Raw genomic sequence first — 27335 nt, 5'->3', positions numbered from 1 at the left:
ACAGGTTGCTTTTTTAAAATTGTCTAATCCATAACCAATCACAGTAATCAAGTATACAAACTAAGGCCTATATTAAGAAATATCAGGGAGGTATTGCTCTGTACCAATCTCAGTCAGCTCTATCACTGCATGAATATATTACATTCTTACATTCTTAATATTTATTCAAATCCTAACCATCAGCACACATCTCATGACCATACAGTGTATGAGGCTGCAGGTAAAGTTAGGAGAGGGGGGTGGGGTGTGATGGAGTGAGAGTGTGGCAGTTAGCAGTGGAACAGATGGGGCTAAAGTGGGCTTTTTCAAGCACATTACAGAGGTGTCAGGGTGACATCAGGTAGATGCAGCTGTTGCAGGTGCTGATGAAAGAGCAGTCATCTGCAGCCAACCAGCTTTTCTGCCCATTACCCACAGCGCAGCATCGTCCTCAAAAAGCCCAACTACACCGCTGCCTAATGCCATTAATGTAATTCCTGCCTACTGTGAGCGAATGACGTTAAGCTTTAACAGAGCTTGCTGAATAACACAGAGAGATTTTGGGGCAGAGAGGGTCAGATGAGAGGGGAAAAAAACAATGTGACTATTTGTCAGTCCTAAAATAGCAACAGTGAGTTTTTTTTGTTTATTGGATGAAGGAGTGTGTCTCTTGCTCTGGCTAAATGCTGCGATGCCAGGCAGGACTGTTTAGTGACTTTTTGGTCTTTCCTGGACGTAGATAAACCAAACGTGAATAGGGAACTGGAGAATCAATGTTGTAAATTAGTTCTAAACTAAAGGCCCCCAGTCCACTGTCTATATTTAAGCTTCATGGTAAATACACTATTTTATCACCTCTAATGAGTTCATTCAGTATAAAAAATGCATTGCCAACAGAAAGGGACACTCTGGGCCAGCCATACATGAGCCTAAGGTCACCATGTCCAAGTGTCAGCTAGAGAGATAGAAACCCCATAGCTGTGTGTTCTCTGGAGTGATGGAGCACCACCCAGCACCTTTGGGATCAGTTGAAGTGATGTTTGTGATCCAGAACTAATCATCCAAAACCAGTACCTCACCTAATAAATGCTCTCATGAATGCAATCAAATCCTCACAGCAGTGTTGCAACATCTAGAGTAAAACTTTCGCAGAGGAGTACACTGGATAAGTGGGTGTCTACACACTTTGGATATTTAGTGTATGTTCACATACCAGAAGAGCAACTTATAATGGTATAAAAATGTAGCGTTAAGATTCTTGTCCATAATCTCTCATTGGTGACATTCCTGCCTGAAAGAGGAATCAGACTTTCAATCTTCCATTTGCTGGGTGATGAAATCACTGGACTAACTAAGATCTTTTGGGCCCCAGTGGAAAAAGTAAATATCATACAAAATTACCTTCAGTAAAAAAAACAAACCAAAACAACTTGGTGGTTTATTGTAGGCTAATGGTTTAAGTATATAATCATCATATTACTCATTGATTATCAGTGAACAGTGTAAGTAACAACATAAAAGATTCTATAAAGCCATGAGCCCCAGTGAAGTTGCTCCACTTGTACTGTGAATAGTTACATCACAGGATGGTCCTAACAATTACTATACATACTATACTATGCCATACATACAAATACATACACTCTTAAAAAAGATGGTTCTTCAAGGGTTCTTTAGTACGGAATATGGTTCTATATGGTTCTCATAATGGATCGCCAGCAAGATGCTCAGTTCGATTCATTGCTCTACACAGTTGAATTTTTCAAATTTTTAAAACTTAATATTTTGAATAATTTATGAATAATATTTTGGGTATCAGGTATTTTGACATGGTCTGATCTGGCCCTCTTTGAAAAAAAAAACACCGCTGCTTTAAGTTAAGCTCCATCCTCTGTTAACAGTGGTAATCTAGGGAGCAGACTTTTCCTCATCATTACAGGATTTATTTGAAGATTTTCTTTAGCTGATCTTTTTTTATCAGATTTTAATTTGCTGGTCAATCAATTTCAATATGAGATAGAAGTAATTAACCACAAACCACTTTTCATTACCTTTTTAACCTATGTTTATTAACGGTGACTGCATATGTAGTATTATATTCATATATACATGTATACACTTGTGTGAGTGGGTGTGTGTGTGTGTGTGTGCATGTATGTATCTATATACACACACTTGCACACACACACATATTTTCACCCCTAGATGTTTGTCTTTGTTAACTTGACGGTTTGTTTTGCAGGTTCTTTCTTGTGGTTTTCCCTTTTGTATATTAGTTTCCTTCATGCTCTCAAGTCTTTTGTTTTATTTCAGTTTAAGCATTGTGATTTCTAGTGTTCTGTCTTTGTTACGTTCTTTGTTTCATTGCCTTTGTGGATTCTTATTGTTTTCATTATGGATCACAATAAAACCTTGCGCTTGCACCCTGCCTCTTTTCCTCCCTTACCTTTACAGCATGTGCATACATGTATACACATGCATTCCTCGTTATTCCCCATATCTTCATCTAAAATGCTCGCAACTTAAACCAACAACTTTAACCGACCACGTCAGTCACTGAACACATACCTACCTATGTCTAACAATTTGAGGTGAACAGCAAACATCCCACACATTTCTTCGTGAGTGCAAGCATTAGAGCACTTTAGTTGAAAATCACAGACTGTAGCTTTAATCTGTGTCTGTGAAAGCAGGTGCTTGAAGTCCATTTGCGCTGCTCTGACTCATATAAGTGTTCTTTGGGCAACAAGTTCGGCCCTGCTTAAAGGTACTTCCTGGCAGGCCTAATTAATTTGTTGTTACACACCGCATTAGGGGACGGGCTGACAAATGACACAACGAGCGGCTTCTGAGCCGCTCATTACTCGTGCAATTAGAAATGTAATTATGGGGAGCTCCTACAACACACTGGGTGATGGAGCACAAGTGGGGGATGAACATCTTTTTCTAGCCAGTGGGCAATGTCTTACATATGTACACATTTTTTTTACCAGTATCACCGCTAGAGCAGAGCTGGACTGACAACACCAGGCCGCTTGTATTAATAGCACTTGTGATTCACTGCTTTTCATGGCGAGTTCATTAGGGTGAAGACTTGTGGCATTTTGCATGCCATACCATAGCATGCCTGTCCATGGGAGCTGCGAGAACAGACTGGAGCTGTAAAAGTAAAAATAGAGCAGGTTTTCTGTGAGCAGAGGGATGAAATGCTGCACTTCAGAGATTATGATTCTTAATGCTCTAGCAGAGCATTTGCACCAGTGCAGACTAAATCTGACTGGTAGTTAGCATTACATGATGTATGTAAAGTTGCTTTTTCAGTACTGCAACACAGTAAACAATACTGTAACTTTCCGTACTGTATTTAAAGGGGCTACACTGACATTATATAATGAATCTAATTACGCAAGATAATTTGACACTGCTGGGCAGATAAATGAGTTGTGATCAGTAACATGTGACTTATTGCTTCTAGAGCCAATCAACATAAAGCAGAACTCATTTTAGATTTATTTTAAACAATGATTCATTTACAAGCTCCATTAGTAATCTAGGCAATATAAAAGTTTATAATAGCCTTTAAATTTACATGAACAGGGGACTCAGCACATTTTTATGTGACAACAAATGCAATGAGAGACTGGTGCGGTAAATGTATTCTTCTGCCCATCACAAAGTCTGATCACGTGTGGTCACTGGAGACACATGCAAGACATGGAAATGCCAGATGTAAACAGGGCCCAAAACAGGGCCCAATCACAGTGCGTCCCAGATGGTGTTTACACCTGACTTTTCATGCAGTCAAGTGAAATCAGAACGTGATCCAATCACCAAAAATGGATGTTGATGCAAGTTTCCTTCCAAAATGAAGCAGGAAATGCCATATATCTGTAGTATTTAATGAATATTGACAACACTGTTTCCACTCAACTGTAGAGGAAAAAAATGCTTGTCAATAATGTTGTGGAAACCTACACAGGAAATACATTAAAAATAACACATTTCACATAAACTGTTGTGTCATAAGACAGATTTCCCTCACATGCCTCTTACAATAAATGCACACAGCAAACAGAGGTTGAACTGGACTGAAGAATTGACGAGAGTGTTTTTAAAAGGAATGCTGCCACTTCTCAGCTCTTACAGAGAGAGGTGTCCAGAAAAGGTTACAGGTTTAAAAGCCTTTCTAAATGGAGAGAGCTCAAATGGCTCTATATGGCAGAGGAATGTGATCTCTCGTAATGGTTCAGATAGAAAAATAATAACAATTCTACAATAAAATAAATGTAATAATTAATAACTAACCAGAATTTCCTTATCAGTAGGTAATGCAAACCAAACATTATATCTTAATAAAAAGCATTTTTATTGCTAAAGGTCAGTTTGATGGAAACAAGTGACTGGGCAGCAAAAATCAAAGTTTTCTTTCTTAATTTTTCCTTTTATCACTTGCAATTTGCACGGAAATTTAATGGAAACTTAGCTACAGGAGTGGTCTTTGCACTAGGCAAAGGTAGGCAGCCGCCTGGGCCTGCATGAGTCAAAGGCACCATTAACATGCAAATTAGATATACTGCATGTGCTGATGCTAAGTGACCTAATTCCAAACATACATACATTATAAAAATAGCTGTTATTTATGACTGTAGTGATTACTTGCAGTAATTTTAATGCAGGGCACCATCTGCTCATGGATATAATGGACGATTACATGTTGTCATGTGATGACATCTATGAAGGCTATTATGAACAAGACAATTAAGTGAGAGCCCAGATTATGGACAGAAGATTCTTTGGTGTGATTTTCAATTATTTAAAGTTATCCAAGTGTAGCAGAGAAATGCAGCAAGAGGGAAAACAAAGTTTGTTGCTAACTGACACCCCCAAAGCTTAGCTTTTCTCAGTCAGAACAGAGTGCTGCACACGTAGCATTCATATAGCATGCCAGCATTAATGTTATTATAGATAAGTCCAGTGTTGGGGTAGTTACTCAAAAACAAAATCCATTACAAGTTACTAATTACTTCTGTCAAAATCTAATGGCATTGCATTACTAGTTACTTTACTTCTGTGTTACGGAAGTCTAGGGCTTTACCTAATTTAAAAATGTGCACCCAGGGGCCCCATTCCTGTCATAAATCCTCCCCTGTTTAGCCATAGTGTTCCTAACTAACACAAAATGTGTTAAAACATTGTGTTGTTTGTGAGTGTATGTTGCAGATAATAGCTATTTTTATGTATTGATTTTTTGCCACAGTATTGTATATCAATATCGAAGTCACTGATATTGTCACAGCTCTACTTGAAAAAAAAAATATCTAGAGCAAACTCTGGCTCATGCTGAGTCTGACACCCTCAGAGTTCACACTGGATTCCTTCTTTCATTAAGAAAAAGCTCAAAAAAGGCAAAAAAGCACACTAGCCTGCTGATTGCAGAGCTGAGCTCAGTTCAGAGCTGAGACAGCTTTGCATAGAGCAAGAAGCCCATACAATCCGCCCCCCGGCTCCTCCACTCTCTGCGTTTGAATCGCTCCCTCGTCTCTGCTGAGACAGATACCCTGCTGCCACTGATAGCGAATATTTCAATTTGGAGCCTTTTTTGCAGTCGCCCAGCTGAAGCAATTAAAGGGTCTTGTGCATCGCTGAAGAGGAGACGGCGGGCCGATTTGCACGCCTTCACATGGCGCCTGTGATAAGCGCCATTACTGAGGAGGAGCAGAATCAGTGAGTACTGTGACTGCAGCAGCACATGGTGAGAGCAAACAGGCACCGAGCAGACACTGAAAGAGGGTCCATCATTTAACTGCACTGTATTTAATTAGGAGTAGAAATGCAGCACCAGTGAGAAAGTGCACAAGTAGCACTTTTGACTTCTAATGAGTTAATCACCCTTCTTGGATTTCCTAGTTTTGACCACTTTTTTTCTTTATGACAGCAGGCTGCAGCTCTGATGTGCTTTTAGTTTTATGATAATCTGGTGTTCTTTTAGCTTGTTTTTCCCTCCACACCACAATCATGCACTGCAGTTCAAAAGTGTGGAATCACTTCTCATGTTAATTACTATTGTTTTTCTAATAAAACATAATAGTGTAGATTTAACGTTTAAAGTAATTTCTTATTAAGTGATCCGGATCAGGAAATAATCACCACTTTTTTAACATAAGGCATTTTGGATATTAATTTTATAACTTTGACTATATCATTTTATATTATATGATATTATGCCAGGCCCAGATCATCAAGTTATGGGCTCCTGAACCGTCAAGCAGCCTAGCTAAATTATACCGCCGCAATAGGCATGAAAATGATTTTTTTTTTTCCATTTCTATCTAACCTTTGATGATGTAGATCACTGCCGACAAGAAAGAATCAACTTTTTAAGTCATGTTTTATATTTGGCTTTGGAAATAGCATCTTCTACTCTGTGGAAGCTCTAGGTCTCTTTACAAACCCCTCAGGCACATCTTTTGAATACCTGGAGCTTCACACTTAAAGTACATTTATGGAACGCTATCTCAATGCTGAAACCTGAAAGCTTTGGCGATATAATGAAGGCTAGTGTATTGGTTACTAAGCAGTGATTGGAGGAGAAAAATAAACTGACATTTAGGAAAGATGTGAACCCTGGTGTTGGGCAGCTCGGTTATGCTAACTTTATCTTTAATTAGCTAAGCTAGATAACTAGCTAGTTATCAAACAGTTTTCACCTGAAATTTCTAGCACTGGCCATTTCCAAAATGTTTACTGTAAGGGTTGTAGAGATTACTCTCTTCTCCAATTCACGGAACATCTTTTTTAAGGTGGGACTACAGAGTGACGCGTCGTGTCAAAAACAGAAATCAAAAAACAAAACAAGTCAAAATCGGCACGTTGTGTTGCATCACACCGTGTCATGCTTTGCCTCTCGCTGCAAGTATAGACATTCATTTGTATTGGAACTAGTCTGGTTTTGTTGTTGTCACTCGTGTCGCAGGCATAACAGTTAAGAATGAGTGAAGAGTGACTCTGTTTCCAACCTAATGATTTTTTTATGAAGAAATTGTGACAAATGAGTGACATTCCCCTTTAAGTGAACAGGCAGGATAAACACATCAAAAACAGTTGATAAACATCAGTCCAGGAAATACGTGCATGTTAGCGCTTCTTTTTGACTGCCAGTGCATTATATTAAACAACGATTCCAAATGTTTGAACTATGGTGTATCTGCTTTCTATAAAACTAGGCCTGCTGAAGTAGTCTAGCTGTGCCCTGTGCCAGGCATGGCAGCTGAGGAGCATGGGCAATGCCCCAGCTCCTGACTGGGGGCGCTAGGTGCCCTGCCAGTGCAGCAGGCTCCTCTCTGTCCTCTCATGCCCATAGCCTCATGGCCACACTCATCTGGCATCAGCAGCTACCCTCCTTGTCCTGAGACACAGTGTGTCTGTAAGAACACGAAAGTAAAGGCTGGGCGACAAAATACAACACAACACAGCTGTTTGGGATCAGACTTTTAATTGGACTTCAGCTCACATAAATAACAATAGTTCATATATCTATATATATATATTTGTATATTATACAATTTTATATAATATTTCCCCCTATGATTTACATTCTTTTCTTGCTAAAATTCATAGATCTATTGAAACAGAAGCTGAACACACTAGTGTTTGATCATTTAATAAAGACGGAAATAGCAAAGTGTAGTTGTTTCTCTTTTCTTTACTGCAGATGTAAAAATAATCACTGAACAATGGAAATGTAAATAGTTCATCAGTCTGTTGTCGTAAGCTCAAAGAAACGCACAGCGAATTGTAAACCTGAAATGCAGAAACACACAAATGTCGATGATTTCTATGCTGGACATTCTCCATGAATGTTTTTGTATAAAACAGCACAGAGCACTGGAGGAAGCCATTCTACCTGGGCCGGAGCGTTGCGCTGGGACCCAGTGAAGCACACTTGAACAAATGCATTGAACTTGTCAGTTAAGCTCAGAGATCAACAGCCTCTAAGTAAGACTCAAGCGTGTAGGAAAAGACTTTGCTTTCAATTTCCTCACCCCAAGTGAATTCTGAAACGTGTTCACAGATTTGAAATCGAAACCCGAAGCTTGTCTGAAGTTCCCACAGATGTCTCAGCAATGTTGAACATGGTAATGTTCAAAATGGACTGACCTGTCAAAAGCCACAAATATTGCTTTCGTAAGCGTGGTCCACCACGTCATCTGGCTATAGTATAAAGCATGAAATGTTGGACAGCTGAAAGCTGGCTGAGCCCTTCTATGTAGTAAGTTATGGTGTATGGAACTGGTAACTATTAGGAGAAATCAAGGGCTGTAATTATTCTTGTGAAAATGGAGGCATCACAACTGCCCATTTCATGCGCCTGTAAATCAACATCCCCTGAATGTTTCCATTAGCATTAGTAACAGAACCAACTCTGTTCTAGAAAGAAGGAATCTCATGAGATGTAATGATGGGTTTGCATCAGTGCTGTGCTGGTCCAATAGATAAGAAGCATGCTTCGTGATTTTAGTATAAAAAGAGTCTGAAAGCAAAAAGAGAAGTGAAGGGAGGTGTACAGTCAGCTGAGGGGACACAGTGTCAGAAAGACAGAGGGATAATGAGACAGATGGACAGGGAGACCCCACTGATATGTGGCTACAGCTGCAGCAGGACAGCGCCAACAGTAGTATGTCTACACAAGGACAAACCAGTGTTAAGATGGATGCACACTTCTGTTTCATGAAGGATCTCAAGTATAACACAATATTGCAAATATACGTCATCTTGCTACACAAACGTTTTTTTGCCCGCGTTAGTACAAGTGATTGTCTACATCACGACCCACCAATTCCTCCCTGAAACGATGTACTGAGGAAGATCACATATGAGGCGTGAACTCATAAAACAGGAATGAAATAAATAAACCTGGTGGATTATGGGCTTAAGAACAAATAAGGCGTCCATGCCACGTTTGCTATGGGTGGTCTTTAGGAGTGTGTTTTTCAACAGAGAAGCGTAACAAAACCCTCAGAACGCCTGATATGAAAACGTAGCGTTGTATTGATCTGCTGAGTAACAAATCATGTCATAATCTGATCCTCCTGTCAACCGTTCAATCTAGTCTGCACACGGGAAAAAGTGTACATTGTGCTCTATGAAGTCTTCTGGAGACGCAGTGATTTTGTGAGTTGGTATGAATGTAAATGGTGGGAAGCATCCATAGATGGATTCTGTTTTACAATAAAAACACTATACGGATCGGTATAGATACATGTCTAGAATCACCAGTGGGACCAGCATGCTTTTCACAAAAACAAAACAAAACAAAAAAAAACGATAGAGTGGGAACAAATCACAGAGGAAATACGTCTCATGCCATAAACGTCTAGACAAAAAGCAAAGAAAAGGATCATCTTGTTCTCCCTGAATATGAAAAAGTGTGAGTTTTAGCTTTATCGGATAATAAATGTTAACCTCAGTAGAAACACCATATTTATATCCCTTTTTTCTATAGAAGATAAATCCACTATACTCTATCCAAAGGATGTCCAGCCCTGTCCCAAATCAAGTCTTTTTACACGCAGGGGCACTATGTTCAATCTAAAAAGTGCTTTTATGGATACATTAAAACCCAACAAAAAAAGCAAACCATCTTATTAGTCATAAATAATTTACGTTGCTTTCACCCCCTATAAACTGTTTCCATTAGAGATCTTGTAATCCATGACTACTTGTCACGCGACACAACTCAAATGTCTATGACTGCAATCAGGGGCAACTAAGTACATCCTTCAAACCAAGCACCACCAATTCCATTCTAACTGTCAAAAAATGAGAGCCAGTGGTGGGGCCGAATCAGAGTTGAGGAAGCAGAAGGAGGAAAAATGGCCCACGGGCCCTGGGAGGGAGGAGTTTCCAGAACATTAAGGGACTCAGTTGCAGCCCTTTAAGCCCGAGCTGTAGGGTGAATCCTGCTGCCGGCATCCGCCGTCCTGCTGCTCGGGGCAGTCCACGAAGTCGGGCACAGGCAGCCCAGACAGGATCATCACCGACTTGTTCCAGATCATGAAAGTGGGGGCCACAGGAAGCAGGAAGGAGATGTCAAATGTGTGCAGGTGCTGCGAGTTCATGGCATCGTAAAAAGAGAGTGCGTTGTTGTCGTAGTCCAGCAGCACACCCAGCCGCCGCAGCTGCAGTGACGCCTCCACCAGCATCTCCTTGCCGTTGTGCCGCACCAGGAAGTTGTTGTTGCAGCGTGAGAACACCCATGATGATGAGTTCTTGCCATTCCACTCATTCTTTGGGGCCGACTTGTAAGCCACGCCCACGGCGTACCTGTAATAGTGGACATGTTTAATTTGTTTGCTTCGTAGGTGTGAAAAATAATGGAAGTTGTAAAAAATGCAAAGGGTGGAGACACTAAATATAAAAAAATGGGATATTATATTATATAATATATAATTATCATATATAATATAGTTAGTCGTTGAGGCTTTTGTGTAATTTTCATATTTTCACATATGAAAAATAAATAACTTTTACTAAAAGGGAGTTGTGACTGGAAATTAAATAAATGAAGCCTGGTCACTGATTTTTGCATAGTACTGTAAATAATGTAGCAAAAAGCTGTTCACATGAAAGTATCTTTCAAGCTGCTTGAAAATTACAATAAAATGCACAATGATGCACTGAGGATCACATGTAGGCAAGATGTTAAAAAAATGAATAAATATTGTAGTTTGTGTGAATTAAAACATGACCAAAAAGAAACCGTGGACAATAATCGCTGTGGATAAGGTTTTAGCTATTTTTATTTTTTTTATTTTTATTATTTTTAGGTTAGGCAAGATCATGGAAATCTTTCCCATGCAAACACTAACTCACACTAACATGTAACTTCAACAGCAACTATAAAATGTGAGACAAATGCAATGCTGAAAATGGAGCCATGTTTCTGTAACCCTCTATTTACTGTATTTTTTCCCCTCAGCAGCAAGGTCACTCACCATGTGCAGGCACCCAGCAGCACCTCCCAGTAATGGCAGCCGCTGTCGATGAAGACATTGCCGGCAGCCCCGTAGGAGCCCGTACCACTGAAGCGCTCTGGAGTGTGGCTCTTCTTCAGAGAGCTCTCATCCTTCTCCATGGTCAGGCAGTCATTGGACAAGCGCAGCTTCTTATGAGCCGTCTTTGGGTCCAGCTTAAAAGGCTGGCCTGTGAAGAAGAGGCTAGAGTTCAGTCCCACAATACAGTATGAACATGTGACAGCAAGAGTCTAGGACAATCTTTTCCAAGCCTCTGCACTGTCCATATTAGTATTTTCCTCACTAATTTCAACTTATCAGCTAACTGCCATGTCCTTAATGAGTTCTAAATGGTGTTTTAAGGCTGGGAGGGGTACTCCAGAAACAAGATTTGGAAATACAGACTTATGAGATATGTGTGAGATTTAGACCAAGGAATTTTATCAGGTGTTCACTAAATTTCAATAGAAAACATTTCAGCATTCCTTGGAATAGCACCAGAACAGTTATTTCAAAACAAAACCCTGTAGCAGAGGTGTAGCTACGGGGGCATGGGAAGATTTATGCCTGCTCAAAAAAATAAAATAAAATAAAAAAAGGGCTCAGATGAGAATGAAAATGCTCTTATAATACAGAATGAACTCAAAGGCGTTTGCATCCTTGTGCCTTTATTCCCTCATTTAACAAATAAAAGAGACCACCAAAACTCTCCTTTGATCATCACCATGGCAACGTTTACACATGCTGCCATTGATTGTGTAATGTTGCAGTTTCAAACCAACTGCACAGTAAAGTACGGAACAATGCTTTTTTCAATGCCAACATGTAAACACAGCATTAGCCTGCTTAACTCTTTTTTGCAGATTATGGGAACTTGGCTGAGCTGTGTTCATTTATAGTGTAGGCTAACTGCTGAGCTATAGCAAGCTAAAATCTGAGAAAATAACAAATTTCAGCCCATAGCCATCTATGCTTAGTATCATAAAAGGCAGGACTATATATGTTGACCAACACCCTCCGTGGTATGTGTGATATACGTCATTTATGTGATCTGCGCATCACGTGACAGACAGTGTTGTGTAGCGCAGAATGAAGAGTACACACCATGTGGGTGAGCTGAATAAAAGAAGACTCGTTCATAAATAAGTCTTGTTGCATGGTTATAAAAACAACAACAGGACACGACAGTATGTTGTCAGCTGTTTATGGCAGAGGTTATGGTACAGTGAAGTTAGCTAACTGGTGTTCGCCAACCTCGCTACAGTGATGTTTCTGGGACATAATGCTTCTTAGCTGGCCCCTCAATCTGTAACCATGCTGCCCTCAAATGAAATTGTGGCTATGCCACTTCTATGTGGATTGTTTATGTGTATTTATTTATATGTTTGTATGTATTTATTTACAGCTGCTAGATATACACTTAGTTTAGTGACTTGTCCATGTTGTGCTGCAGTCCATGCCTTGCATTCCAAGAAAATTTTAGCTTTTGGCTTAATTGGTAAACGCAAGGTTAAAAGTGGAAAAGGAGAAGCAGTGATAGAGTGGGCAAGGCTGAATGAGGACAGTTCTCCCAATGAGTTTTCCACTCCTCTTTTCAGGAGCCTGGGAATGAGCTTTAAGCGAAGGTCGGGCCTGACATTTCATTTGGAACCAAAGCCAATTCTCTCGTTCCCAACCTAATGAGCGACAATACCTCAAAACAATCAGCTGCCCTCCCTTCATTCCCAGCCGGAGAGTGGGTTACTGTGCTCGGCTATGAGACACTCGAGCAGTGTGCTGCTTCAAGCCAATTCCATTAATGTGCTCTCGTCTTTGAACTGCTTATCACTGCGAGCGCAGCCTTCCCCACACGCTCGTGCACAGTCATGCCTTTCCATGGGACTGTGTCTGCAAGGGAGCTGGAGAAGCACACGCACACACATACGTACACACACGAGACATGCTGCATCGAGTGCAAACGCTTCTATCCCAATACGGCAAATTAACCAGCACCTGTAAGACAAGGAAGGTGGAATAAAGATTGTGCAATTCAATCCACACAGCTTTGATGCTGGCCAACAGCAGACTGTGTGGGAGTACTCCACTGGGAGCTGGGGAAGGCTACCACATTGCTAGGTCTAGAGGGATCTGATGAGAACATGTTCAACGTGAAAACATAAGCGCTGATTAAGTCGGTAGGGGAGAATATTTTCATCTCATATTCTGTTCCTGTACAACCGGGAATAGCATGAGGACATTAGAGTCTTTTGTATTGCATTCTTCCTAATTTGACTTTAAATAGTTCTGGAGTATCTTTGTGTGTACAGACTAGAGAGCACCCCAGGCAGAAATTTAAAAAGGCAAGTAGCATTCAGTACTGCTTCACAATCCTGCAATTAGATGATCGTGTGCAAAGAGGACAAGGTTACTCTGAGCATCATCTCGTTAAGTATTCCACACACCTATGCATGTTTATCCTAATTAAGACACCCATTATATGAAGACTTTAATTGGCCTGCAGGTGTCAAGGGACGCAGAATAAAACATGACTGCTGACAGTGTGTGCGTGAATTAGAGTAAGTGGACAGAGACATGATTATGCACGGTAAGCGACAGCAAAAAATCCAACTTACACAATTTCCCCCGTGCCCCAAAGGAAGTTGATCAGTCAAGACCTGTTTGATGCCTGGAGTTTGCTTGTTTAGGTTTGCTCTGGAGTTTTATGTAGGGAGGAAATGGAAGCTTATACCTCAGCAGTGTAAGCTGCATGGCTAAATCATCCAACACTTGCCTCCATACATGCAAACTTGTTGGTGAAATTTGCCATTTTAAGTGATGAATATAGATGTGTAGATAATAAGTTTTTTTCATTTTTGGAATCCCTCCTCTCCCCAGTAAACACAGCACAGCAGCGTTTCACAGGAATATTCAGCCAACCCACAGATACGGTATTTCATTTTTAAATGAGACAATAATACTGAGAGTGGGAAGAAAGGCACATTTTTTCACAGTTTTTTCATTTTCGCATATTCAGATTTCTTTCTTTAATTGCTTTCAAACATTAGCCAAAAAGGTTAATATTTAAATTATCATTGTTTGCAACCAAGACAATCAACTAGCGCTAAAATTGATTTTGTTGATTTCTTGGACTATCGTAACCTGCTGTGAGAGCTTAGTGGCCATCTACAAATTACAACACAAACATGCCTATCATTTGTGTTCTACTGGCTCCAAAATGGACCCCAATGGTTAGCCAGTAGAACACAAATGATAGGCAGAGTCTCCTCTGTATATAATAAATGTGCTGTCTGAAACAGAAGATTTCTGACAAATTTGTACACATTGACTTTTTGACCTTTGTTAAGGTAAGCACCAGATTTTTAACAAGTCAGTCAAAAACAACTTCAGAGAACTCAACTAAATAATTCCACAGTAATTTTAGCCTCATTGTGCACCAGAATACACCAGAATTTTCACATTAAAATCACTAAAATGTTCTCCCTGAAAACAATAGCAACAGGACTGGTTTTTGAACTTATCACCTTTTTTTTACTGTTCATTAGTTTTCATGTGAGTGTGTCTCAAAATGCCTCGAGTTGAGCTCTGCAGTGCTTACGTGGTTTCTGAGACTGTACACTCTGATTTCCTCCCCAGACTATTGCTTTAAAGATGACATATAGGATGGCAAATAATGGCATTTTATATCAGCTCTCTAGATTAAACAGACATTTAAAGCTCATAATACACATTCAACTAACATATTCTTTATTTTGTACATTACAATTTGGATACTGACTCTTTTAGTAAGCATTTAAACTTAAGACTGTCTATGAATACTACTGGTGCCTGTTAGCCAATTAGCCCACAGAAAGCCTCTTCACATAAATGAAAAAGAGTCTGCTGAATCAGTCACAAACACAAATGTTTAATATTAGCGATAGGTGACGTTACACTGCTGTTGTCCTGTCCATTCTGAGATGTATGTGTACTGTCAACTGCAACATCGAAAGTACAAAATCTAGCTGAGTGGGCATGTTCATGCAAAAGAGGGGTGGGACGGCTGCTTGATGTGATGCAGAATTGAGCAGCAAATTCTGACAGCCTGTAGAATCACCTTCTTTCTGTAAAAAGGAAATTTGCCAAAGAGGCAGAGACTTCACATTTCATGATTTCTCAGATGATAGATACAATGAAAAGTAATGTGTATGTGAACAAGCAGGGAAAATGCAGTTTTGTTTACTGTCTCCTTTAAACACAAATCGAGAAGTGTCATAGCATTCTTGCACTGCTATCTGGCTTACTACATTAAGTTGTAGACTGAGAGGGTGAAGTGCAGAAATGCTGCTGACTAAGAACACTGTCTGCACTTTTGATAGCTGCTGTCAAACACTGACACCACTGTCAGTTTACTAAAATGGCAGTAATGTGCTGCCTCTACAACATTACTGACAATATCAGTTTCCTCACTTTCATCACTTTCATGTCAAAACTTCTGTGTATGTAGGATATGATCATGGAGATTAATTAAGTGAACCACATGCGCTGCTTACATGATTGCATAATTCTCCCATGATACAAGACACCATTTGCCAACTGGCGGCTACTGAAGATGTCATGCTGATCAGATATCACAACATCTGTCTCCCGTTTATAATCTACACTGCAGCTGTGATGTTCCAAATAAAGATGCTTTTAAGCATTTCCACATGTTAAGCACAATTCCAAAAAAGCTTTAAGAACTACCGACACATAAACGATTAGCCCATCCACGGTGCATTCCAGTGGTTTCTAATGAGAATTTCATGAGGTGCTCTGAAATGGCCCCACTGCCATGCAGTGATTTGATATCACACAGCGATCAGGCAGAGATCAGACCGCATCTGTGTGGAGAGCTCCTGCTGCGGTCAGCCTCTGTCTGAGAAACACGCTGATGTCATTCCGCTCCACTTCACTTAGCGTACCAAACAAAGTTGCAGTGGCTGCGGCAGCCAGCGAGGGCTTTTGGCAGGGGGTTGCTGACAACTTGAGGGATGTCAGTGGCACGCTGGATGAGTAAATATTATTGGGAGACCTTTTAACAACATGTAAACATAGCTACCATAGGGGTGGAGTGTCATGTGATATTTCTCATATCTGTTTCATCTGCAGTCAGCAGCCACAGCATTGCTGATTAATCATATCATGGTGCATCCTATAGGACACACACACACACACACTCATTTGTGCTGACAGTAAAGATATCATTACCATATGTATATGCTACATCGTGGAGCTGACCTGCAAAAACACATTATGTTTAACTGTAGTGATACAAACATATTCTGCAATGGTTTGATAAATTAGCTATTACTAGAATATTTGTGACAGTACATGTTTCATTTTGGGTGAGCTGTATTTACAACTGTGTGGTTTGTCTGCAGCCTAACAGACTCAGTGGGACATACTGCAACACAGCTTGACTTCTTTTAAGCTGAAGTCACTTTTTCTGCTCCCTTATGGGGGCAGCAATCTTATAGAATAGAACCTACTCCAATGGCCTTAGTAAATACAGGGTCATACAGTGCAGCAGCCTAACACAAAATCATGCTAACAGTGACTATGGAGCTATATAACAAAGCTGAGACTGCAACCCATCAGTACAAAAGATGGAAAACACTTTTGTCACCTATGCACACAAAATTGTAAGTACCCAAAGGGGTTACTTTACAGCAATGACATATAGGAGAACCACTTTTGGTGCCCTAATGAACGTTTCAAAGGAACAATGTTTGTAAATGTAATTTGGAAGGTGAACATATAAATGTTGAAAGGAATAGTTGAGGGAAAAATCAAATTTACAACAATTTTCCACTTACCGCAGATGTATTGTTCAACCAAGACATGTTTGGTTCTTTAGTTTTAAACCTGAGCTACAAGGCTAATATTGCGAACAAATACTAAAATCACTAGTCATCCAAATAGACGCCAAAAGTCACTCAACCACAGCGGACAACCATTTTACAAAAGGTGTTGTGCCGAATTCGGACTCCTGCAGAACGTGACTCCCCTTCATGTTCATGAGTGTCACATGGACAATGAACTCTACATTATATTTGTGATTTCTGTTGACTCTTTTTATACACACAGTCATTATCAGTGTGAAAATTGCCTGTGCGTACACAAAGAGGACTGTCATCATCCCGTGACCTAAACCACATCAGTAAATCTGCGCAACCTGAATGAAGACTGGATGTGGTGTAAGCGGGTTGAGAGAAGTTTTTAGAATGAATTTATGGATAAGATTTAGGTGTCTACTAACTCCTGGTAGCCTAGAGCAAAAACTACCACCTAACATAAACAGTCAATACCAGTTGACATTTTTTCCTAGATCTGTACTTCTAAATCAAGGTCCTTGATTGTTGAAAGTGTAGAGGCAGCCTCAATGAGTTTCTCCACAGCAGCCTTCTTGAGGATGGAGAGGGTAAGCAGCTTTTCTCATATGGACTATAGTAAGTAAAACCTGCTCTGATCCTGTAGCTACGGCATGCAGCCTGAGCCTGCAGACTGTACTCGTCCGCTGATTCTGCCAGTATTATTGTGCACTGTTTGGCCTGCTGAACACGTAATCCCATTACCACGTTCAAGCTGCAGGTACCAAACTTTGATTTCAGTCACATAAGCCTGCAAAAAGGCATTTGATGTCTCCTCTCTTCCCTGTGGCAAGGTTTGCTGCTCTTAAGACATGACTTTGCATGAGTCCTGGCTACAGAAGAGGGTGTGGGGGCAAAGTAAAAGAAGGGAAACGGTGGAAGTAGTAGATGGGTAGCTCTCACACATTCCATATATATACACTACACACAGCCTATACACAATGTGCTACTCTTGATCATCATTAATTCAGCAGTGCTGCTGCCAGTGGGACTCCACATTAATGCTACAGTCACCAGAAGCTCCACTTTTGGCAGATTACAACCAGCTGACCATGACAGCATATAAAGACCTGAGAAGAGCTTGAATTTTGTCTGTAGTTTCCATTTTTAAGGAGAACAGCATGTTTATGTCAGAAACTACATAAACTAGTCTATTTGAGATTACTACTATACACAGTGGTATGCAAGTATGTGTTGCTTTTGGTATGCATTTTGGTGCAGTATAAGCTTCGAGTACTTATGGGTTACTTTAGCCTTTAGCTCCAGTACAAAACTAAAGGACCAAACTCTGCCACACCAAACATGTCTTGGCTAACCAACTACATTCAGTATAAAAAGGAAATTTGGGTGTAAATTTGATTTTTCACTACTGGAGTAACAACTATCATTTTAAGAAGCCAGTGCTATTGAGAAACAATATAGCATTTATAAAGCATCGCCCAGCTTTCTTCATTATGCTCCAGCCTGCTGCCTGCGAGACTCTACAATAATACTCTTGCAAACTGCTGATCGCAGCCACAAGGAGAGAAAGTTGTGACTAGTGTAGGATTATTTAACCTATTTTTTGTTTTTTGTTTGTAATTTTATCTAGTGAAATTTTCTTATTCTATTGAAAGATAATTTTGCTTGTTTCAAGACAAAAGAAAGAATTTTGAATGCTTAAAACAAGATAAAATGTCTTAAAACCAATAACAAACATCTAAAAAAAAGTCTTGTAATATTCTTACAACATTCCCAAAGCAAGAAATATTACACATATTGACAAGACTTCAGATGATTTTACTGGGCCACTTTCTGAATCTGCTTTTCATGAATTTCTGAATCAAGCAGGAACCGCTTATGTAAATGGCTTTAAATAGAAGCAATGCTCTTTCATGATGTACACAGTGTTGTGGTAGAGTGTGTTGCACCGTGTGTGTGTGTGTGTGTGTGAGAGAGAGATAGAGTTTGCGTGTGTGAAGAGAGAGCAAGAAAACAGATGAGGAACTTGCAGGCAGTCACATGAGACGGAGGCACAGCTGGGTTAGGCCAGGACCAGATGATCTAGTGTGCCTGCAGGCCTGCATGTGACACTAGAGGGCAGCACTCCTGGCCAACAAACCCACCATCACACACCTGCTGGGGTAACAAGTCTCTTCTGATGAGAGCTAAATGCAGCAGGTGTGTGCTCCTTCACCTGTACATCTGCCTTTACAATGCACGCTGTTTGTCGAGCCAACTAACTGCCATTCAATACTTTACCTGAAGCCTCAGTCTAATCCACTGGGTATCTAAAAACCCAACCCAACACAACAGGAATCCTGACTGTCTTTGATCAAAAAGAAGAAACAATCTGAAGAGATGCTGGAGCTGATAAGGCAGAGTCTAAAAAGGTAATGCACTGAGTTTAATTGATCCAAACATCTATCTGATTTTTTAAAAATAAATTAGTGTGATATTGTGTACCAATTTGCATCAAGTAAATTCAAAGCTTTAAAAATAAGCTCAAAGCTCATTTTTTTCTGTGTACTATCATAGTCAGATTAAGATCTGGTGCCCCTGGGCACTGGATTTATGATTTAGCTCCTCCGCTATGCCTTGGTACACCAACGAGAGTGCACCAATGCAGATCAAATGAGATGCCAAAACAATCATTAAAATTAGTGTTTTACGTGAAGATGACACTGTCTAAAAGATGGAAAGCACCCATAAAGATAGTGCTTACTGGTTAATTACAGCTGTTTATTAGACACTGACGAGCCTGGTGTGTGTATTTAAATAATTTCACACACGTACATGTTTTTTGTATTGTATTTATTTCTGTTTTTGGCAATCTTTTGGTGGCCCCTGCACACTGGGTGCCCTGGGTAGTCACCTAGGCTGCGATTATAGTAGATCCGGCCATGTTTACAGGGATAAAATGGAACAAATATAAGTTTTTCTTTTTTTCTAATTAGATTTGAATCACTTTCAGATAATGTTGCTTGTTGTAAGACATATGCTTGAAACTTAACCAAATTATCTGCCAATATACAATATAGTGAGATAATGTGACTTAATAAAATCACAGGTACAAACAAACACAACACACACACACACACACACACACACACACACACACACACACACACATCATCTAAACCGCTTATCCTTCTGGGTCGCGGTGGGGCGCTGGACCCTATCCCAGCCATCACTGGGAGGAAGGCAGGACACACCCGGGACAGGTCGCCAGTCCATCGCAGTGCAGACAGACAGACATAGACATTCACACACACACTCACACCTAGGGGCAATTTAGCATATCCAATTGGCCTGACTGCATGTCTTTGGACTGTGCGCCACCGTGCCGCCCAGGTACAAACATCTAGACATAAATAATCTTATAATAAGCTTATCTCAAAATGGGAAATATATATTGACTAGTTTTAAGATAATTTCACTTGTCAAGGTATTATTGTTGCCATGTGCATGTAATGAAAAAGGTCAGTGTTCATGTTTTTTTTCACATAACACTTTACTATTAATACTTTACAGTCGCCCACACTGGATGATGACTGTCATAATAAATGCTACCTTGATAAAAATGCATGCAGGCACTTTCTTTCAGGGCACAGGTCTGTTCACACTAATGTAAGATGTGGCTCACTTACAAACATAAATGTGAACTTTCAAATCAGAAAGACTAGATCTAAGCAAAAGGTCAGAACTCAGCAGTCACAGCTTGGAGTGTAATGTGTACACAGCCTTAAAATCTTGCCTAACTGTAGTGCTTGATCACTGAGCCACATCTCAGATTCTCCAGAACAGCATTGCCTGTATTAGAAGAGGGAGTGGGTGGTGGTCCGCTTTGTCACAGCTTTCTGCAAACACACCTACTCTATGGTCCACTTACTGTACTTCCAGAGGAGCTGTCCCTGCCAGAGAGTGTGAGAAAGAAGTAGTGGGAGACAGATATAGAATGTCTTGAGGAGTCATAATGGGAAAGAAGTAGAAACATCGAGAAAGAGAGAAAGAGTTAGAGAGAGCAAGAGTGAGAAACAGAGTGGAAGAGAAAGTAAGACAGAGGAAGAGTGAGTGAGCAAGAAAGACAGAAAGAAAGAGCAAGGGGAATTGTTAGACGCTGAGCCGGTGGGTGTGATAACACAGGATGAGGATGAGAGAGACTCAGAGAAATAGAGAGAACGATGTGAGGATGAAGCTTTAACTGCTACTTCCAGACAGCCTGTATTTGACCCCCCAACATCCCCTCAGGGTGGCACAAAGCCTCTGATACAGTAATCCATTTGAATGGTGTCAGCCAGAGTGCTGCTCACGGGTGTTTTGTAAGGTGATTGAGTTCTGGGCGAGAGTAGGCAGGGCCAGGTGTGACTGTGTAGGTGAAGGACCTGGACACACATAAATTCAGACCTATCAGGCCAATACTGAGCTATCAGGCCAATACCATTATTATCATGCTCCACCACTTGCCATTGATGGAACACTGATAAAGCTATCATGTGTATGACAGATATACAGCATTTCCACAGTCGTTTAACTGATGCGCAACAAGCAGCAAACCTGAGTGGTTTCTTACCTATAGGCTGATTCAAGATTCAACACACACTCACTGCTGTAGACTTTCAGATCGAGTATACACCAGCGACTACTTCAGATTACAGTTTAAACAGCAATCTTCAGTTGGATTCAGACAGTAATTCCTATTAATCCTTTATCCTCTGGAGGTTAGGTACTGAGAAAGGCGATTTGTATTTTGATACACCATAACTCATTTCTTTTTGTAGCAGAACCCATCAACACAGTCTAATGTAAGATTAGACAAATACTTAATAGTTCTCAAGGCCCACGTGAGGATAATTAATACTTTTTTATTTAAGGACAAGCTGCTCATTTGATAAGAAGCTTTGCATGTTAAAAGGGAGACTCACTGTTAGTTTTGAGACGTGCCGGCTCACTGTTGCGGCTGCCCGCCTGGTTGATGGCCTTGACAAAGAAGATGTAGCGGGTGCCACTCTGCAGGCCATGCACAGTGTAGTGATTCTGCTTTATGTTAGGTACGATCATCCAACTGTCCACAGAGTTATACAAACCTACAGAAAGAGAGAGAAAAGCAGGGAAAGTTAGAACAATTTGAAATTTTTCTGGCTCATTTTAGTGTCATAAAGTGAAGCCCCACTCTTGCATTGCACTAATACTCTACTAGGAGGCCAGTAGACCTCCACAGTTGACTGGAGACTGTAGCCTCGTGCCTGGGTCTGACACTATGTTTGTTTTGGAACACCTGCTTTTCAAGATCCAGTCAAATCCAGAAGGATAAAATCGTGTGCCAACCATGACTATTTCCCTGTCCGATTATCACTTGGAAATACATCACGTTAAGAAAGAAAAATGCACTCTGATTCTTGATTCATAGTGATTTTAACACAGACATTGTAAAATAATCTCTGTCATTTAAGATATATTCATATTTGTATATGCTGCTTTTGCACCAGTTCAACCAGGCAAAAGTTAAGCCAGTTAGCAAGCTGTAAGTTGTGCTTTGGATCAGCAGAAACTGTCGTGTAACTGAGCACAGAGCCGCTGATGCTCCCCACGGTGTTTATTTCCAAACGCAGTCAACTTAAAAAGGGATTTGGGAATAAGTGAGTTCGGCCTACGAGTCAGCCAACAAAGTTCAGATATAACAACCACACAAAGTTAAACTCCAGTGATTGCTTGGATCACATTTTTAGTTAAACTAAAAACAAACAACAAACAAAACCAGGCTGACACATTAGAGACACTTAAAAATTCTTAAATCAATAAATCTTAAATCAAAAGATGATGTTTGAGCCTGTTAAAGGTAAAAGCCCACAGCATATTTTATTAGCATTTTTTCCTTGATTGTGCTTCATGACTCAGCGCCAACTCCTAATGAAACCATGCAAGCATGATTCAATATGAGGATGTGAGAGGCTAAGAGAGAATAATAGCAGGGGCACAGAAATGAAATATTTACAAATTGAAAAAAAAAAAAAAGCTGAAAGTCTCTGTTGATCATCCAGAATCTTCAATTTTGAGCCAGCTCTGTGACAGAGACAGAGTGTTCATACATGCTTTACACCTGAAAAAACAATCCCTGTGCTCCCAAATCTGTAATGTAATTGTGTACATATAAAATCCTTTTCATGTACTGCTCTCAGTCCTGCAGTGTGGTTGAAAAATTTTAGTTGTGCATACATTACATTTAAAAGGCAGCAACACACTTAACTGGTGTAGTGATCAATGTACACTCTAAGAATTCTGTCTGTCACAAGATTAGAATAAGTCAGGCTATTGCTGTCTAATCTGAGAGCGTGTGTAGTGGATATATAGATCAGTCCCAGTGGGGTTCTGGGATATGTGCCTCAGGTGAACAGAGCTTGGCATACACCCCCAAGTCTGATTTCTCATGGGGACAGAATTTCTACAGTGTATCTCTGGGGAATATCAATACATAAACACGAATCACACTGCCAGTACTCCCTCTGTGTGTGCTACACGCATGCTTGCCTTCCACTGAGCAATCACAACATGGCAGCCAGGGAGTCTAACACTACTATTTACAAAATTACTGAAATTAAACATGTCAAATAGCAGTGGTGGAGCATCGTTTCACCAGCACAGGACGGACCATTTCACAACCAGCCTATTCAAAAACAAAATTAACACAGCGATCGATAAATGGCACTAAATATATGAAATCTCCAAAACAAGATAATTTATAATGGCAGGAGTTTGGGCACTCCTGGTCAAAATACATGTTTTGTAATTTTTTAGGTCACAATAAGTACATATCCTCTATATACAGTTCTGCATGGAATGCATAATTACTCTTTATTTCATTAATTTTTCGTATTGCTACATTTGGTGAACAAACATTTGCAGAAAAACGTTTAGTATATTTAAGCTTGTTACCTCTACACAAAGTTATTTTCACTTATATAATCAACAAAACATGCAATTTGACCAGGGATATTCAAACTTTTGCATTCGGCAATATATATACTTTAAGATATATAGTTTAAAGACTGCAACAACGAGAATAATCAAAATACATACAGCATGGCAGTAAAACCAAATGTGGTAACCTAAGCGCAGAGTAAATTACTTGTGTGCAAAATAGCATGAAACTAGAACAGTTTTTAGAATATTCAGCTCTTTAAAATTGGTAACACACAAGTTTAATTTCAGTTGGGCCCTATATTACACAGAAATGAACACTAATAACAAGAGCACCTCTGACCTAGACAGCCTCCCATCATCTTATCTATCTTAGCACACTCTTCTTCAACACTGCCCTATGGCTTGAGAAAGCAAAGCTTTCAGCTTGGATTTGGTCTTGTCTTTGGCAAGGACATCCTCTGAATAATTCAACCAATAGTGACTGCATGTATAAGTAATAGTGTTGCCTGCATGTAAATATAAACCATTAACTTATCTAAAATAAGGCCATCCTAACAGTGAGAGAGAGAAGTTCAAGAAGAAAAACTTCCAAAAAAATGTACAATTCTCTGTGTCTTTAACATTTCTGACTGAACAAAACAATTAAAAAAGAAAGAGACAATCACTTGTTTCCCGTGAAAAGCATGAATTATGTGTTTGATACTGTTACTTGAACAATCAAATTAGTGTTAGAGACTACAATAAGCGTTTTATATTATTAATACAATTCTGGAACACAGTCCACTACTCTGAAAAGAGACTTCAAAGAGGGACAGATGAGAGTGAATGTGTCATTGGAAGGAGGGCAGGCAGTATGAACAGTGCTCCCAAAGTCTTTGAGTATGTGTATGTGTGTGTGTCTGTAGGCAGATAAAAGGCTGAAGAAAAATGAGGCAACATGTGAGGGGTGTGTGCGGCTGCTCCCGCCCCTGTCGGCGAATCCAAACCAGCCTTTGATGCTGCAACTGTGGGTTTGAGGGTGTGTGGTGTGTGTGTGTTTTCTTGAGCACAGATGTGCTTCCATTTGCATCCACGTGCATGCAAATCAGTGTCTATGAGTGGAAGAGTTAGCATTATTATGTTTGTATATAGATATGCACAACACGTATTTCTATTAGGGCTGGCTTGGAAAATGTGAAAATCTCAAGTATTTGTTCATTAAACTGGTATTTGATTCTCTGTTTAGTATTCAGAAGCTTTGTCTTGTTATTAAGCCACAAAAACTGTAGCCTAAACTACAACATATTTCATCAGCAAAGGCCTTGAAAAAGAATATTGTTGATATATGGAAAATACATCATACATTTATGCTAGGCATCCATGTCACCTCATCTCAAAGCACAACGGCTTTACAAGAGGCCACTGAAATCACATAATGTGGGAGCATTTTCAATGACGATAAGAAATATGCCCAGTGCATTTACAAAAAGGCACAAAAAAACATACCAAAAGAGTGCTGACAAGTTTGCTGAATCATCTCAGATATCGCAGAATAGTGATCCTACTTTAGGCAACGAACTGAAAGACGCATTCCGCAGGGTGGAAGTGAAAACAGTTTCAGCAGTTCCCGTGTCCTCTGAGCTCAGTACCGGGTCCAGGAGGACTGGCTGCACCGGCCAAGCAGGGTACCTGCCAAGCAGCTTCCAGGGTTGTCCTCCTCATGTTCAGATGAGCCTATCGCTCCAAAAGCTCCTCTATCCTCCAGCTTTAACTGAGTACAGCTCGGCCTGTGTCGCCCCCGCTGCTGGTTTCTATGATAAAAAAATGACGAACTAGCCTAATAAAATAACTTGATAAAGTAAATAAACTAAACTAAAACTAAAACCATGAAGGTTAATTATGAAATGTAAATATTATTGTCTTTAAGGGTGATTTAGAGTACATGTTTGTGTACTCGTTCGGAAACACTAACGGGTATTCTAAGCTTGTGAAGTGCTGCTTGGGCAAGCCCTAATATTTACAGATCAAACTCTGCATCTCAATGGCTTGACAAAAAGTTACACGCACTGTCATCATACACAGTCTAGAGCCTATCATAGGTGGCCTCAGTGGACTCTGCCTTTATTCTCTTCCCATTTTCTCCTGCAAGTCTCCAAAGCCCAGCTTATGAATATCTGTAGCACAAAGAACCGTGGTTTGGCAGGAGCCACGGACAATGGCATCGAGAGTAAAGCCAGGAAAAGCCTCCCTGCAGCCTGCACTGAGCAGAACGAGTTTGAACAGGGGCAATGACATCATGTGTACATTATTACCTTGACGGCTAATCAGACACCTCATTGAGCACTGTTAATGACTGATGTAATTGTGCTCTGATTGACCTGCTATACACACAGTGAGAGAGATGAATAATTAGCAAAGCAGGAAGAATGAAGTGTGAAGCAGATTTAGCACTTTGTCAACTGTGCCTACTGAATTCCCACAGCAGAATGAATTATCTCTACCTTAGACCTTAGATGAACAGCCTTTTTAATGTTAATGTTAATGTAAATCCCCTATATATCACATTATATGTGGCTAATGTTTTTGCTATTGTTAGTCCACAATTTGTAGTTATGGAGTTTAACATAAAAATAAAACATAAAGTATAAAGTATGTTAAAAATTGTGCACTAAAATGTGCAGTGTGTAGTAGTTCTGTGTAGAGGATATGTTAACTTATTTTTCATTAGAAAATCAACAAAACGTACTGTGACCAAGGGCACCTAAACTTTTGCACATGCCTGTACATCGTTTTTACACTTTATTCATTTTTCAAGAGATATTTCTGAGGTGATTAGATATAAGATAATCCACTTGCATAAGGAATGGGAACAGGAGTTTCCCAAATCAGAGTTCCAAAAAAAATAAAAAATTTAGATCAAAAGAGACCCAGAAAATGAGACTCCTAACAACCATGCAAGACGTGGCAGACCACCAAAACTGTTGACATCACATAAACAGCACTCAAAGCTATCATCTTTCAGAGATATGAGAAAAAAGTCCACAGGAGTTTCTCTCTACTCTTCCATTGTGAGAAGGCAACACTTTAGGTTTGAAAGGACGTGTAGCTGTCAAGAAGTCGTTACTGGAAAAGGAAATTACGAAACAAAAAAAAAACACAACAATCAAACGAAAACTGCTGGAGTTCTCAGAACAATGGAATGGACACTCCAGAGGCCAGACCTCAACATCAATGAATGTGTCTGGAATAACTTGGATTGCAAGAAGCAGAAAATGCAACCAACTTCTAAGATTGAACTTTTTTTCAAAGAAAAAAATTCCTTTGTTTGAAAAGTGGAAAGCAAATCTCACAAAAAGAATGAAAGCTGTAATAAAGGCAAAGGGTGAACACACTAAATACTGAAAATAGGCTTCTGTGTAGCTTTCTTCCTGCTGCTGAAAAATGAACTCGTACTTAATGGACATTTTAACTGCAAATTAAATAAATGACGGGCAGTCTGATTCTGATTTTTTGATTCTGGATATGACTGAAATGGAGATTAAGAATGTAAATATTTAATGGTTATGTAGGCAGTTCA

The 27335-nt window shown here is 39.9% G+C and overlaps 1 protein-coding gene across 3 annotated transcripts in view; it reads right to left on the bottom strand.

Annotated features, from left to right (window-relative positions):
- Nucleotides 1–7454: 7454 nt before the first annotated feature.
- Nucleotides 7455–27335, bottom strand: part of mid2 (midline 2) — a 78519-nt gene continuing 58638 nt past the window's right edge. For all 3 annotated transcript variants that reach the window (XM_036568554.1, XM_036568553.1, XM_036568555.1), the window contains 3 exons: nt 21784–21945; nt 10974–11181; nt 7455–10302 (listed from right to left, as the gene is read on the bottom strand). In XM_036568554.1, the coding sequence (XP_036424447.1) occupies nt 9900–10302; nt 10974–11181; nt 21784–21945 (773 nt within the window). In that variant the 3' untranslated portion in view covers nt 7455–9899. The remainder of the gene's footprint in view (nt 10303–10973; nt 11182–21783; nt 21946–27335) is intronic.

The sequence above is a fragment of the Colossoma macropomum genome, unplaced genomic scaffold (genome assembly GCF_904425465.1).
Source record: "Colossoma macropomum unplaced genomic scaffold, Colossoma_macropomum, whole genome shotgun sequence".
NCBI lineage: Eukaryota > Metazoa > Chordata > Actinopteri > Characiformes > Serrasalmidae > Colossoma > Colossoma macropomum.
Note: the sequence above shows the minus strand (reverse complement) of the source record. Positions and strands in the feature narration are given on the sequence as shown.